The sequence below is a fragment of the Aptenodytes patagonicus genome, chromosome 2 (genome assembly GCF_965638725.1).
Source record: "Aptenodytes patagonicus chromosome 2, bAptPat1.pri.cur, whole genome shotgun sequence".
Taxonomy (NCBI): domain Eukaryota; kingdom Metazoa; phylum Chordata; class Aves; order Sphenisciformes; family Spheniscidae; genus Aptenodytes; species Aptenodytes patagonicus.
This window is the reverse complement of record NC_134950.1, coordinates 120,514,875-120,530,573: the sequence shown is the minus strand read 5'-3', so window position 1 is coordinate 120,530,573 and position 15,699 is coordinate 120,514,875. Positions and strand designations below refer to the sequence as shown.

General features: G+C 40.9%; 1 protein-coding gene across 1 annotated transcript in view; it reads right to left on the bottom strand.

The window, feature by feature from the left end:
- Nucleotides 1-258: 258 nt before the first annotated feature.
- SUSD5 (sushi domain containing 5) overlaps nucleotides 259-15,699 on the bottom strand; it is a 41,153-nt gene continuing 25,712 nt past the window's right edge. The window contains exons 4-5 of the mRNA XM_076332298.1: nucleotides 10,849-11,037; nucleotides 259-1,541 (exon numbers count right to left, since the gene is read on the bottom strand). Coding sequence (XP_076188413.1) covers nucleotides 259-1,541; nucleotides 10,849-11,037 — 1,472 coding nt within the window. The remainder of the gene's footprint in view (nucleotides 1,542-10,848; nucleotides 11,038-15,699) is intronic.

Sequence of the window (15,699 nt, the reverse complement as noted above, 5' to 3'; positions counted from 1 at the left end):
AAGCACGCTGTGTCCTGCTGATGTCTCCAAAAGACCCTTGTGATAAAAACATACAGATTCTTTAGCTCTGAAAGGTCGAATATGCTAACCTGTGATTTCAAAAGGACGAAATCTTTTCTGTCTTCTATGTTCTTTTAGCATTCTTTTTTTCTTCTGCTTTCTGCACTGCTGGATTTTAGCATCCATGAGTCATGTGATCCTTCTAGCATCAATATGTTTTTCTTCTGATTTCTAGCATCTCTGCCAAAAGACCCCTGGTTAGACTTTCTGCATTTCGATGTGCTGGTGGTGGTAGTGGTGGTAGCAATGATGTCTGGGTTGACACCTTCCGTTTAGTTTATAGACAGAATTTTTCTGCTGCCGTTTTTTGAAAAACCACACAGCCAGTACAGCTGCAACCAGTAACAAGCAGAGAAGAATCACAATTACTGCTATGATAGCACCTTTACTGGACTTGGGACAATCCTCTCCCTCACATGGCTCAGAAGTGGGGACGGGCTTTTCTCCAAGGCCCTGGGTGAGATTTTCTTGCTCAGCTAATTCCTGGGACAACGTGTCAGTAATGATATCTGGAGCTGGTGCAGTGGTTGCTACGTGTGCTGGGTAGGCAGTTGTTTCTTTCCGTTCTGCATACGGAGTGTGATCGGAGGGGCTGACCATCACAGAGGTTTCTGACATGGACGTTTTTAAGCTGGTTATGTCAAACAGCATCGTTGTACCAGGCTCCTGAGTCACAGTTTCCACAGATGTAGTTCGGTGGTCCCATGCGGCATCATCATAACCTCTGCTCATGCTTAAGTCCTCCAGACCACTCACTGACGTAAGTGGTACCGGTGTCTCTTTGGCCCCTTCATCGTCTATCTTCGTTGTTGCTGCCACAATCTGTGTTAAACCTTCCTCTGGAGCTGGGCTACCATTGTCCGATTTTCTTACTTCAACGTGATTCGGTTGGTCAGTTGTGAGGATGACGTCGTCTTCTGTTCCCATCGAACCATCAACTTTATCTTCCTCCTCTTCATCATCCTCTACCACTTCTTGTGTTACTGGATAGCCATCTAACCACGACTCGTCAGTAATGGCAACTGCATCTATCTCTGCCTTTGTATCATTAGTTGTGAGAATGGGTCCAATGGGGAAATCCTCACTATCATAAAACATTTTGGCACCAGGTTCATCATAGGCTGTCTTCACTCCAATGTGGTTATCACCTTCAGAAAACTGTGCTTTAGTGGAATCATCTGTCTCTTTCTCCGATTCAGGCTCACTGAAAGCCTCCGATGGAAACCAAAACAAGTTTTTTTGGCTTAGGAGTGACACAGGGGACTCAGTTGGTGCCCTGCTTCCTTTTTCAGAAGTGTCTGTGTCCTGAGTAACACCTTTGGTACTTCCAGTTCTTCCTTCTTCTGAACTTTTACTGAAGGAAAGCTGTTCTTGCTCCTGCTCAATTTCCTCTTTGCCATTGGCATGTTCATTCTCAACAATAGGTATCGATCTGTCATCAGGAAAGTTATCTTCATAGTCAATATGTGCCTCGGTTTCATCTAGAAACATTAAAAAAAACCCACAAAAGCCAACATATAATTTCTCCAGAAAAGCACTGGGCTCATTTGTTACAAGAAGCCAAGAAGAAAGGTGAAACGAGGAGTGACTTTTAGACAGTATTTTTCATTCAGTGTTATTGTTTATTTGGAAAGGGGACGGTCCACCATAAGCTGATAGTCAATATCAAGTTTTTTAAAAAATGAGGATAGGTGTCAATGCTAACTGCTAATATCTTATCTTTCCAGATTTAAAAATGTATATAAATAGCTTACTGTCTGCAGTTAGAGGACTTCCTTCCATTGCTTATTGTTTTCTTAAACCTTTGCTCTCCCTAACATGACTCTTTTTGCCAGAAAAATTTTCATCATATCCAAGCAACAAATGAGTGTGGAGAGGAATGTATAGCAAAAAGTAATCAATTACTAATTGGACTTTAAAAAAAAAAACCCAAACCTAAAAGTTTTACAGCAACTTCATCCCTTTTGAACCAGCTGATTTTAAAGAATTATATTCAGTACCTTATGTTCAATTTTTTATCATTATACTACTTTTCTTCAATGACCTTGGTGTTGCAGTGATACGACACCTGGGGCCAGGTGAGCTGAATGGTATTTCTCATTCCATGAGAGCTCTTCAGAGCTGCCCAAGGCCCCCCCACCAAAGCTGACACCGAGTTCTGTTCGTCTTCATCTGAAGAAAGCAAGATGCACCCATGACTGCAAGGATAGAAAACTCTGTCTCCAACACTTAACACCTAACACCAAGGTATCAAGATAATACCGTCTGTAATCAACTCTTGGGCTTCCAATTTTAAGAAACTAAATGTTACCAAAAAGAAAACAGAAAAAAACCCCCAAAACCAAGCCAGCAAAAAAAATAACTGAGTGCAACAGAGGGGCGGATTCATCACAAAGTTTGAGTTTGATTTAGAAATGCTCCCCATGCCTCAACAGACCTACCACTCACAGCAAAATAGACTTGATTCAAAGCATGAAACTAAATGTTTGAATTTGAATGAAATAATGCATTGTAATTTATATTTCTTCCACTCTTCTAAAACCTTAGCTCAATGAAAAATTTTCCAAACTAGACAGGGTGGTTGATTTTCAGCTCACACAAGTTTTACTCCATAGAAAGTTGATGTAATTGCTGAGATTTATGCTGGCATTAAAAGTCCTAGAAAATAGTGCCCTGGGATATGGAAAATAAAACAAACTGAATCATGGTGAGAATTTTTCTTTTTAAGAGAGTGTTTAGTCTTTCGTGAAGACAGTGAAGCAATAGACCTGGCATGACACAGGAAACAAGAAATTAATAGGAGAAGCTGTATTACAAATCAATGCATTCATAAAGCCTTATCTTTTTTTGCCTTTTTACATTCAACCAACTTTGAATCACATTTTCATCTGGGGCCCACCTCAATTTCCGAATGAGTCACATTCTCCTTGGAGACTGCTTCCCAGACTTCTGGCAGAGCCATATTTGGTCTACTCTTAAGAAAGATTAGAAATATTGTCAAACCAGTCTGACCAAAAACACTTAGTGGTGATACAGCTCACACCAGCTTACTTTTTGCCAGAACAGCTTAAGCCAGGTGCCAGAACAGAATGAGTATTAGCAAAAGGTATTTTTCTTGGAATAGCGTCCGGGTCTACCGTAAACCAAAGCAGTTATGCTGAGGAAACCGAAATGTGCGACATAGCCTGCGGAGAGTTAATGCCTCTGTGAAAGCGATCATGCTGGAGAACTGGATGTTCTCAGCAGGTCCTCCCATCTCACAGCAAGGGTGTGGGGGAAACCTGTGCACAATGCAACAGTGCCAACAATGGACCTCTCTCCCTCCCGGTCCCGGTGTCCTCATCTGCTTGTGTAATCCTCTAGATCCTCCCCGTCCTCTCCAAAGCAGGAAAAAACTTCCGTCTGGTACAAAGACAACTTAACAGACAGGGAATCCAGCTCTCAGAGTGGAAAGCTTCCTGGTAGTACTCTCACTTTTCTAATTCATCCTAAAATCTTTTCCAACAGTATTTCAGATCTTCATTAACGACTGGAGGGTACCTCTGAATACCAAAGCATTTTAGCAACATATTTATGAAGCTCTGTGTGCACTGGCGATCGCTATGTAGCATTGTAACTAATAGCCATCCAATGCTAGTCTCACTTTGTCCCTTGTCTCGCTCTCACTGAAGAATTTTTCTACCTGGTGCTCTCTTTGCATGGAAACAATACCTCAAGCCACCCAGATTCCTGCTAAAAGTTGGTATCTGGCATGCCTGCTTCACTGAAGTCCAGTGTCTCTCAGGACAGCCTATAGGTGTCTATTGGATATATATGAACTGGAACACCGTAATGTGAGAACTCACCATTTACCAACTGTGATGGTCATTGTTTTCTTTTTTGAGATGTACTTTCAGCCCTTTAGAAGAAAGTCCTATGGAGGCATGTCAGGAAAGAGCATGTGCTCCTAGGAAAATATGAGTCCTCAGTCTATCAGAACATATTACGGGTTTGTTGAACCATCGATCAAGTCTCCATCAAACCTGCTGTCTTTGGGCCTGATCCTGCATGTATAGAAATGAATTGGTGCTTTCTTAATGCTCAGCTGAGGAAAGAAAAAGCCCATTGTAGTCTAAAGAGAGCCTGAGATTGGAGCTCATTATGCGCTGCTCGTCACTGCATAAGAGAGTCTTGTTCCTTCTGACAATCAGATTGTGGCCCAAGTTGTAAAGCTGCTATAATGTATTTTCGTATGCAATCTCCCATATTTGTATAGTTTATAGCAAAGACTATCAACATAACTAATGTTAGCTTATGGGATGCCAGAATGAAAGCAACTATTGAGCCCTCTAACCATCAAAGGAAATACAGACCCCCTTACTCTGAAGCTTTGATTTATATGATTCTGAATTGACTTACACAGTAATAATACTCTATTCTTTCTTCTGGGCCTCAGACCTTCAAATGGGGCTTGGACTTGGTATTTGGTAAGTTTGTGTTACCATGACAATCTTTTAAGTCAGCCGTGAGCTTGATTTTCCAGGAACAGACTGTACAACTTTTGCCCTCCTTTTTGCTCACCTCCTCAGCACTTTCCTGAGCTTTCCAGCTCTCTGAATTTTAGTCTCAGTACTGAAGAGCAACAACCAAAGTAGATTCAGATCCACCTCTTATCCAAATAGTTGTAACCTGTATTTATGCACATTTTTAAAACAGTTAGCAACTGATTTAACAGTGGTTGCATCTTCCTTTCTATCCAGGCAGGTCTGGTTTTAAGGAGAGCCAGCACTGAAATTAATTAGTCCAAGACCAAAATCTTTCTATATTTGGTCATTGTTACATCTTCCCCTACCCTCCTCTGGCAGACTGAAAGATCAGTGAGTTTTGATTCACTGTCTGAGGGATTACTGAGGCCGAAATGAACATTTTACAACAACAGATGCTGAAATGGCATACTACCAAAGATGTGAAGCTCAATTAAAAGGTAAAATCCTTTTAATTTAGCCTTGTCCTTTCTGGGAAGCATCCAGTCCTAAAGAGCTTTCATCTCCTTCAACTTTTGATCCTAATGTGAAAACAGTGACCAAACATAGAGACAGGCAAAAACAGAGCCTGCTTTTCCACACTCTAGGATCAGTTTAATTTCTCTTCTAGATAGCATATTGGCATCTGAGCTCTATTTTGAGTGTTGCTATTTTGGACAACCATAAAATGCACTGCATATTTTGTGGATGTATTTTTGGAGTACAGGAAGTTGAAACTTGATTCTATGTAGACCATCACCATAAACATTTCTACTGTATAAAAACATCTTTATACTAAGAATCTCTAAGTAGTTACAGCAAACATTAACAAGCTGGCATCTGTCTTTAAGGGTGAGAAAGAAAAGAGCATGTAGACCGATTTGCCTAAGATCAGTCAGATTTGTGAACTACGGCATCTCAAAGAATTATCCATTTGACTTGGATCAGGCACACGAACAGACTTCTCTCAAATCAACCAGAGTACGCTAGGCAGACTTTGTGTTGCCTTTTGTCTTTTCCAACAGCTACAAGAGGGAGGATGATTTTTATTCTAGCAGGAAGCCTGCTAGTATAAATAAATAACCCATCATAATTTTTTAAACTAATATGATTCGGCAGAATCAGTTCATGCCAGATCAATACTTTACATTAATCTAATACAACTGCTCAGTGACAGACCTGAAAAGAGAACCAAAGTTTGTCACAACAATTGTTTTGACAGGCCATGGACATATTTTGTTGCTTATTTTATTTGTCTGTCACAACTCTCCCTTTGCACTGTCGGGGGGGGGGGGGGGGAAGGCATTCCCAAATAAGATCAAAAGCCAGAGACATTTTGTTTTACTCTCCCCATTAAAAAAAAAAAGAATAATAATTAAATGATGCTGGCTAGTCATGCTTACAGACCACATGAATATGAATCAATACTATTGTTGAAAATTCAGAAAACAATGTTTGAGGTAATGAGAATAGTTCAATATCAGGCAAAAAGACTGGGAGCTGTAGAAGAAGCTTTCAGAGATGGTCAAAGTCAGCCAAATCCTCCTTACACTGAAATCAGAAGTACGGTCCTCAGTGTGGAAAAGTTAGACCAGCTCTGAATGCACTAGACAAGTATCCAAGTGTTGACACCGGAGAGGTTCCTTAGTTGTGCAGAAGATGTGACCTCTCCTGCCACAAGTTTATAGTTGAAAAAATCCAAAGCAGAGAAGGGAAAAGGATGAATATATGACATTCTTCCTAGCCAGTTTTAGGGCAGAGATGTGACATGACTTCCCGGCCATCTAATCTGCCTTCTCTTTGAGGAAGCAAACTCTCAAGGATGCAGCCTAATGCAATGCAGCCCTGATGCCCCCACTGAAATGTTAGTATTAATGCTCCTGATATTGAACCTATAGTTCATTTGGGGGAAAAAAAAGAATGTCATTTAGCAACGGTCGCTTTAGTCTCTTTGCCTGCAGGACAGCCACAGCGTGGCATGTAGCATCTGCTTTCAGACCTTACTACAATGACAATCTTTAGGATATATTTTGTGAAACAAATATGTTCTCTCCACAGAAATAGAAAAAATAATAAACTGCAAAAACATGTATTTCCCTGTTCTCTGCTTAAGGTTGCTTTGTTGGGTTGAATATCCCTGTGTTTTCAGCTAGAACACAGTGTCTTTTCATGATGAGAAATTGCAGGAAAACACTAACTATACAGAGCCACTTTTTTTCTTAAAAAGCATCTTGATTAAAAATTAGAGTTCATTACCTGGCATGCGCAATGTACATTAAAGCCATTTGCAATATACTGTTTTCCTAATTTACAACATACTTTATTGTGTCCAGAATCTACTTACTATAACCCCCAAATGATTTTGTTCAGTTATGCCCATAGCCAAGTTTTGCCAACGTATTTTGGATTATGCATGTATTGATGCATAATATATTTTTTCATTTTATTTACGGATTTGCTAACTGTACAGTTGTACACTCACATCCTGGGTGCTAGAATGGACTGTATCTATTCTAACTGGATCAAAACAGAAAGGAAAGATGATCATAAAGCTACTTCAGCGAACATCTAAGTGCTATATTTAGATGCTGCTACAATGATAGTTCCTTGACTCTGAATCTGCTCTGGGTGGGCAACTGGGAATGTAAATCAGGCCCAATGCTTTTACGTAAACATGAGAAAAACCCAATTATTGCTGTTTAGTCCAATATTCTGCTTGGAAAGCTGGGCATTATGATGTGGCCGTTACCAAGTAGGACAGTAATATGCAGCTGTAACATCCACAAATCTCAGAAAGCTTTATGAAACTGGGTAAACATTGTTGCTGTTTCAGGGATGAGGTGGAGAAAGCAGCGGAGAACATGGTCTCAGAGACAGTGCAAGATGTAGGAACAGGCCCTATGTCTTTTAATCCTCTGACCGGAGTTTTCTCCCCATGGTCCTGTTGTGTTGGCCTAAGAGCATCGGGACCACTTCACATTTCCAGTTGCTCACCCAGCGCAGATGCAGAACAAGGGAACTGTATCGTCTTACCAGCCTCTAAATATAGCACTTAAATGTTCACTGGAGTGGCTTTACGATCGTCTTTCCTCTGTTGTGAGCCAGTTAGGACAGAAATGGCCCACTCTGCCAAGAGGGATATAAATTCTCCTTTAAGTCCTGTCATTAGCATTCACGATAGGGAAGTTACTCTCTTGCCTCAAAGCGTTTAAAAAGCAGTGTGTGTCCTGTCTTCTGGAGTACTTAATTAATAATTATTCTCCTCTCTACTATGACTCCAAAATATCTGTCAACTGTAAATCAGGTTTCTTTTAATTAAATTCTATTTTTTTTTCCTTTTTCACTGAATTCTTACTTTTTAAAAAAATAATGAATCCTAGCATCACACATTTCAGTCTTCCTGTAAAGCCTCCTTTCTTAAGAATTGTGATAAGGAAGACTGAATATATAATTATTAATTGAACACGTACACTATTTTCTATCCCAGGTCCTTAAAGTGGTTGAAAAACATTAATCAAAGGAAGACCCTCAGCATGAAGTCTACATTTAAATCATTTTAAAAATCATAATCCACAATATTACATCTGCTCTCAAGTTCCAGTGTTGATGTTTGTGATTTTACAGCCACACTTCCCTATTTCTTTTAAAAATATTTTTCTCTCCCCTGCGGCTGTGTGAAAGGCTCAGGAAAAACAGGGGAAATAGACTATTTATCCAGGGAAAACAGTGAAACACAACTTAAATGGCCTGATTCTTTCTCCTCCTTACTTTGGTGTAATACGCTTTTATTTCTACGTGTGACAAAGTTAGCATCTTCACTAACCTCAGTGAAGGAAAAAGAAGTATTGGTGCGGATTATAGGAGATTCAGACCCCATGGTGTTATCAGATGTAGATACTCTTTTCCTTCTCTCCCTCCGTGCTCCCCTTCCACCCCCTGCAGTATTTCACTTAATCAGCTGAACTGCTGTTTGTAATTACAGTTCTGGAAGCTGGAATAGTTCAGAAAGATGTAAAAAAAAATTTTTTTTTTTTTTTTTTTGTATCTCTGTACCATTTGGATGGTTTTGAATATCTGGTTCCCTGGTGCACAGACATGACCAGTTTCTACTAAGAACAAGTTTGACCTTTTCTCCTGATTATCCACTGCCTGGTGGTATATATTAACAAGTAAAAATAACTCCTTGCAAGCCCCTGGGCATTAAGGAATATATAGGTTCTGAAATGGATATGTTAACTCCAGCCCATATAGATAGCTCAGCTACACAACAGTTGCCCATTCCTTTGCTTAAAATTTATCTGTTTTGCCAGAAATATCATCTTAAAGGTGTGATATCGCTCTGAAAACAATAGTAAGATACTCTGATGACTGTTCTTAAACATTGGAAAAATTGTGAGCTTTATGCATTGGGCAGGGTAACATGAGAAAGAATGAAAAAGCAGAATTCTGATTGCATCCACATCTGAACTCAGGGTACTATTTAGCTTATGTTTAAACAAGGGGAAAGTTAAAAGTTTGTTGCAGAATCTAACTAACATATAAAGGTGGATTTTATTGAAGGTTTAAATTAAGGAAATGTCATTATTATAATTTCTCAGAGCTTCTACATTTTGTTTTTGTTGTTTTAATAAAAGCCTGATTCCTTGAGTCAAGTTATTTGGTAAGAAAATCCACTTTCATTCTCTTTAATGGAGTAAATATCTGGGTAGCTACTGTTGTGTTTGTAGACAAAAATCCTGAAAGCATGGTACCAGATAAAATTTGTATGCCTTTTTACTGGGGCAAGTTAAAAAATAATACACTTTTTTTTAACTTTTCCATATCACTGCTTAGCTTTAACCCAAATTGTATTTCTGCCACTCTGTCACAGACTTCTTCTGTGGCACGGGCAGCTCTCTTAACTTGCACAGGTCTTTAATTTTCCTAACCTACCAAAAGGAAGCGGCATTTATCATGTATGTAAGGCCAGAAGTTCAAAAGTGCTAAAGCAGCTACTAGGAAAGGGCTAGTAAAAGCTCAGCTCAGCCGAACTATCTTCTTATAAGCCAGTGGACAAAGTCTCGGGCTTAAAAGATGGACAGCTATTGTGTTACCCGTTTTGCATCCCAAATAAAAATCCAAGAACACCTAAAGGATGGTCAACTCAATTGAACCTGGAAAATATAAAGAAGTGGGGGGGAGTTGCGTATGGGTCTGCTGTGCCTTTGAGAGGTATTGATCCCTGTCTCCATGGGGCCACAGTACCACCATGGCATCTTGTCTTTTCTGTAAGGAGGATGCTATCTCACGGGCCTCAGCGTGTAGCATCATATGAAGATGTAAGGCTGGTGACCAGGTGATAAAGCCACAAACAGCCTTAGCACATCTATCATAAGGAAAGATGTTATTTGCATGCAGGACATGCTTAGTGCATGCCTAGAAAAAGACACTGGCTTTTCTCTGTACTTGCATTAAGTTCCCAAAGGCGAGAACAAACACCGAGTTTTCATTTCAGTAGCCTGCTCTGTAGCAACTCTGTGGCTTCATGTGAAAATAAACACAGCAGAAGACATACAAAACCTGCATTGTGTGCTCTATCTGGTAAACAATGTCTTTGGTTCACTAACACTGCCTGGGCATGGCTTTTGAAGTCTGAAAAAAATACCTCTGATACTTCTTGTAACATCCGTAGTAATCCCTTTCCTTGAGTAAACAAAGTAAGTACATCATTGAAAAGTTACAAACCTCATCCAGTAACAGCATGAGCGCATACAAGATTATAAACAGCTGATTTCCAGAAAGGGGCTGATTCTGATATTAAATACACAGGTGAAGGATCTTCCCAAAGGTTATTTTCCAGTAATTAAAAATTATGTTCGGTACTAAAGAAAAAGGGTATTGTGGAAAAAAGAAGGAGGATGGTGGACTGGAAGGCAGGAGCTGGATGATAGCCCTGGGATAAGACTCAGTGAATCCCTGAAATGGGATTAGCGGATAGAGAAAAAATAAATATGGCATAAAAAATTCCAATTTTTTATTTTGAATGGTTCCTGCTACCCAGAAAGAAATTTTATGCTCATATAAGTATGAATAAATTATCCTCTCCTGTGGTTTACTGGAGATGTCTACCAATGGGATTGTAAAAGCCCTGTTGGGCCAGCTAAGACTTTGATGCTCTAGTCACCAAGACCTTCGTCAGGACTGCACATGCCCAGGAGACACCCCCGTAAGCCTGAAACCGCCTTGGTTGGGCCGATGGGAGGCTGCGACCTCCCGGAGGGATGCTCCGTGTGCTGCGTGAGCTTACCTTTGACACAGGCCTGAACCTGCCCGTACCACTCCCCGCAGCTGTCGCAGAGCAGCGTGAACGCCGTCTCCTTGTTGCCCATGACGTACCCCTGGGCGCAAACGTACAGCAGCTCATCCCCCATTTCAAAGCCAGTGTGGCCATGCAGGATAGTGTGGGGGAAGGACGGTGGGTCCCCGCAGGGCTTGTCTGAAAAGAAAAAAGAAATGAGATTGTAGAGACCTTGCAATAGGCTTTAAATGCAGTGCTAACAGTGGTGCTAAAAGAGTTACTCCAAGGACAAACTTACACACGTCCGCAGAACTCATACATCTCGTCTGATTCATGCCCTTATCCTCCTTCATAACTGTTTTCAGCTGTAATTGGGAAGGCATATATTGGGCTATAACTGTGATGTGATAACCGTGATGTTACGATGTGTAACAGTGATGCATCTAGAGGACCTTTGCTTCCAACAAGTCAGCCCAGGATGTCAAGCTACAGCCGTCTTCTCTGCCTGTTTCTACAAAGGCTAACAAAGGCTTGGGTAGGTTGGGATCGGAAAGCAAAAGCTTGGACACAGTCATTTTTCTTAACTGCAGAAAAGCTTGTGAAATTGTTTGGCACTTTATTGTCTACTACGCTGTAGCAAGTGGTCCGAGGCTGAGCAATGACCCAGTCCACAGTCATGGAAAGGAAAGGCCTAGATGGACACTAGTAATTTTTCAGACTATCTCTAAGTTTCTAGTCTTTCTCAAAATCAAAAGTTTCTTCCCAGATACTCAAATTTCCCCTATTTTATGTTAGAGACATCCTAAAATAAACGGTGACTCATGCTCTTCAACTTAACAAAAACCAGCGGTAACATAGCTTTGCTCTCTGTAAGAATCTGAAGAGCGAAATTTATTGGAATATAAAATAACAGGATGTTGTTTGATAATATTTCTGCTGACAGCACTAAGAACCAGGAAGCAAAAATTACTGTAAACAATAACAAAACCAATTTCATTGAGGTTGGTTGCATGACAGAAGTGCAGAGAGGAGGCAGGCAACTGCCAACATCAGCGTAAACTGAATTTGAATGCTTGGCTATTGTTAACAAGGTGGGTTGAGATCTTCTAGAGAACTTCTAGGCATTGCGTTTTCTCTTCTCTCAAAGGTCTTCCTCTCTCAGAAGTGCTCTTGAAGAGGAGTTTGCCACATCCCCATTTTCTCCAGATTTTTTACAGTCCCTTTTGGAATAGACATCTCTTGGTTACAGAAAAACAAAACAAAACAAAACAAAAAAACCTATAATGCAAGAACATGATCTTACCAAGAAACCCAGTGGACAAAATGTGCAGTGTTGGTACAAATAAACACTTCTATATTCTTTTTCAAATCTGGGATTTTTTCCAGTGGTTCTAGAGCCCTTATTGACTGTGGAAGAAAAAACAACTGTTCCATTTGCCAAAATAGCTGAAGATTCAAAACCTGCTTTTGCCTTGATACAGAGCAACCAAAAATTAAAAGGCTAATAGGTAACGGCTCAGGAGTTCTGGTAATTATATGGGATAAGGGAATCTTAGGGCCAGTTCTGTGTTCTAGTATTGATCTCTCCTGTTGAAAGAGTTTGCCTTGGTACAAAAACCTAATTACTTAGTTGGCTAAGCAAAGATTATATTCCTTGGAAAGACTTTTGTTTGGAAGCTGAAAAAATGACCTCCAAGACTATGCTTCTAAACATGCAGAAGGAGAAACATCTTCAGAGAGCACCCTTGCTACTTTGCTAGAGTCTACTTTTAGGACGGCATCAGCACAAGATCTTACAAACAACATTTCCATTGACACCAGTTCACGTCCAGGGTTTTCAATGGGCAATAGTTTTGACAGAAAAGCTTTTTTCAATCTACTTTCTGCAAAGGCTCGGGCTTTCCTGCTTTTGCCCCAGGGACATGCCGCAAGATCCTTGTGAGTCCCAACTGCAGCTTTTCCCATCATCCACCCACTTCTGACATAGGTAAACACATGTTTATTTAGAAATACAATGTATTTAAGTTACCAGTTGTTTACCTCGTAGTGAAATGAACATCCTACGATAAATATCCACACTCTCTGAAAGCTCTTTTGGACCAGGATTTTAGAAATTGTCTGATAGACCTGGCTAACCACTTCTCAATAGGGTATGCTGAAAAACATCTGCCCCTAATTTAAGGGACATGCTACTGAAGTCAAAGCTTTGAAGTCTATTCTCTGTCCTGTACACATACATATATACTGTCTAACACCTTCAGAAGTTAGTGGGAGCTATGCACACACATACTGACAGAAAAAACAAGCTCTTGAGGCTACACAAAGCTCAGTTTATGTACAGTCTTAAGGAGGCTTGGCATCTGAGGAAGCGAGGAGCAGTTAGCAGCTAATGCCTTTCCTGTGAACTGGTCAGATGAATAGAGGTTGATGTGGATGAAAGGAATAAAAAAAAAATTTATTGCCTCATAGGAAGGCTACAGACCCGTGCATTTCATGTACTTTATTTATGTAGCTACTTCCGTCGGTACAAATGGGAGCTGTGTATCTGCTCTGAGGGAAGCATTGATCCCAAGGCTGTATGGGACAATTATATGTCAGAGGGTATTCTTATCTACAAAGCCTTGCTTCTTAATCCTGTGGCCAGAGGAAGCAGAAAAGTAACACTTACATTAGTTAAATACATTTACCTTATGGCAAACACATTCAAAAAGCACATTATAACCTTCCAGGAAAGAAGGAAGCTGAAGGGAGCTTTACTGTAAAATTTGGCAACATGTGGCAACAGAGACTCATGAGATCCTGAAAGAGACATCTGGCTGATGTGTGAATAGAAAGAAAAGGAGAGATTTAAAAGATGTTCATGGATGAACACTGTACATTGAACTTCTGAATCTCTCATATGAGACTTCATAAGGTTGTGTCTTTGCTGCAGAGCATATTGAGTGGCAGCGTGGACAAGACAAAGTGAAAGCTGATACCCTGCAAAGATGTACTCGAGCTCCTACATCCATTTAGTTGATGTTCTCTCCCATGCAAGATGTACAGGAATTTTCAGGGTCGCAGCATGTTACGGCTTGTCGTTCTGCTGCAGTCTCAGTTGCTATGGCAATTCCTGCTCAGCCTTTTGCCAAACCTGTTCTTTCTGGTACACGTACAGAAGTGACACTGGCACAGCAGCTCATCAAACTGAGCCACTTCTGGGGACACCCTTCAGGTTTTTGTCTGTGTCCTTTGTACCAGGAGGTGGCAAAGCATGGGCTTATTTGGAACAACAGCCTGTGCTCAGTGCTGGCACTCAGGCCATTTTCTTGCTGGAAGAGAGGAGGCAGATCTGGGCCACAAAGCATGACAGAGGATGTGTTGGCAGCAGCTTGTCATTTGGAGGAACAGCAGTGCTCTTTGTTAAGGCGGCTACAGAGGTTGCCTGTAGTGGTGACGCTGCTAGATGAGGACCAGGCTCCTCCAGTGCTGAGCAGGTGCTGAACTCTCCAGCTGGAGCACTGCTTTTCCTCTCATCTATCCTCCTGTAAACCAGCATGTTTTCTTTGTGCTTGCTAAAAGATGAGCCCAATGCACACTTCCCAGTAGAAGAACCTGATGTGCTTGACTGTTTTGCCTCAGCGGCAAAACATGGCATCCAGCGGATCCCATGCTCTGCCTGCTTGTGTGCGAGATCACATCCTCAAACCTGGAAACTTGGAATCCAGTTCTGGACATCGTGACCCTTCCTGAGTTTGCCACCGAGAGCTCTGGTGTCCTATCATCAGCTGCAAGTGGCAGACTCGGCAGGTGACCTTCTGGATGCCATTTTATGAAGATGAGATGTTGCAAATCTGAGCCACATATTGACAGTGAGGTCAAACATCTAACAGGGCTCCATACATTGGTAGCTGACCTGCAGTAAGCAAGGATGGATTAGGTTATGCAGTGAGAGCACAGCACAGATATACGGCAATGTGGAAGTACACAGAAGATCCTCATGTCGGCAGTAATTTGGCACAGACTGTCTCCTGGAGTGAAAATCACCACCACAGTCAATAAAGAACTCAATATACATGGGTAGAAATCAGGATAGAGTCAACATCTGATGACTGAATGGGAATAAGTGGCACAGCAAAGATATGTGTTGAGCATAGATACGTTAGGACTAGTGATGGCTCTGGTTACAGACCTCTTAGAGACTCAGTAACTATTTTTTACAAGGGACTGAAGAAGCCTCTTGTTAATTGAGTTAGCACATTCAGTTGTGATTGGCTTTTAGGAATTATGGCCCCTCTGAAGAGTGACTTTAACTCCAAACCACGTGTGGAAAGGAGTTTGTGACAGGTGATTTCTGGCAAAGAGTCGACACAAGTCACTTTAAGAACACAGCACCCCTCCTCCCCAGTCCAGATTCCTCGAGAAGCATCTTCTTGATTTAAACTACAAGCATCTCATCAGTTTGTAAAGATTTTTTTGAGATGTATTGATAGAATACTCTCTGCAGAAAGGATAGCCTAAGATAAGTGCAAAAAAAAATCAACATAAAAAAGATGCGGACTTCAGCTTCCACGCCACCTGGCAGAACTGGAAATCTACTGAAATCTGATTATCTACAATTGCTACTTTAACTGTGTACCATGCTCTGAAAGCTGACATGAAACATCCTCTTTGAAATAAAACATCCCCTGTTACAACCACCCAATTCAGTGGAGTTTTTCCAAGAGAGACCACTGGAATTTATAGGATGTCATCTCGTCATTAAGAAATTGGAAAACGCAACTCTCAACACTCAGCCCTGTGAAAGATGAGTGTGGATGTTTGTTTTCCTTCTTGATTGCAGAAACACTCAAGCATATGGATTTTTTCTTTTTGGATAAA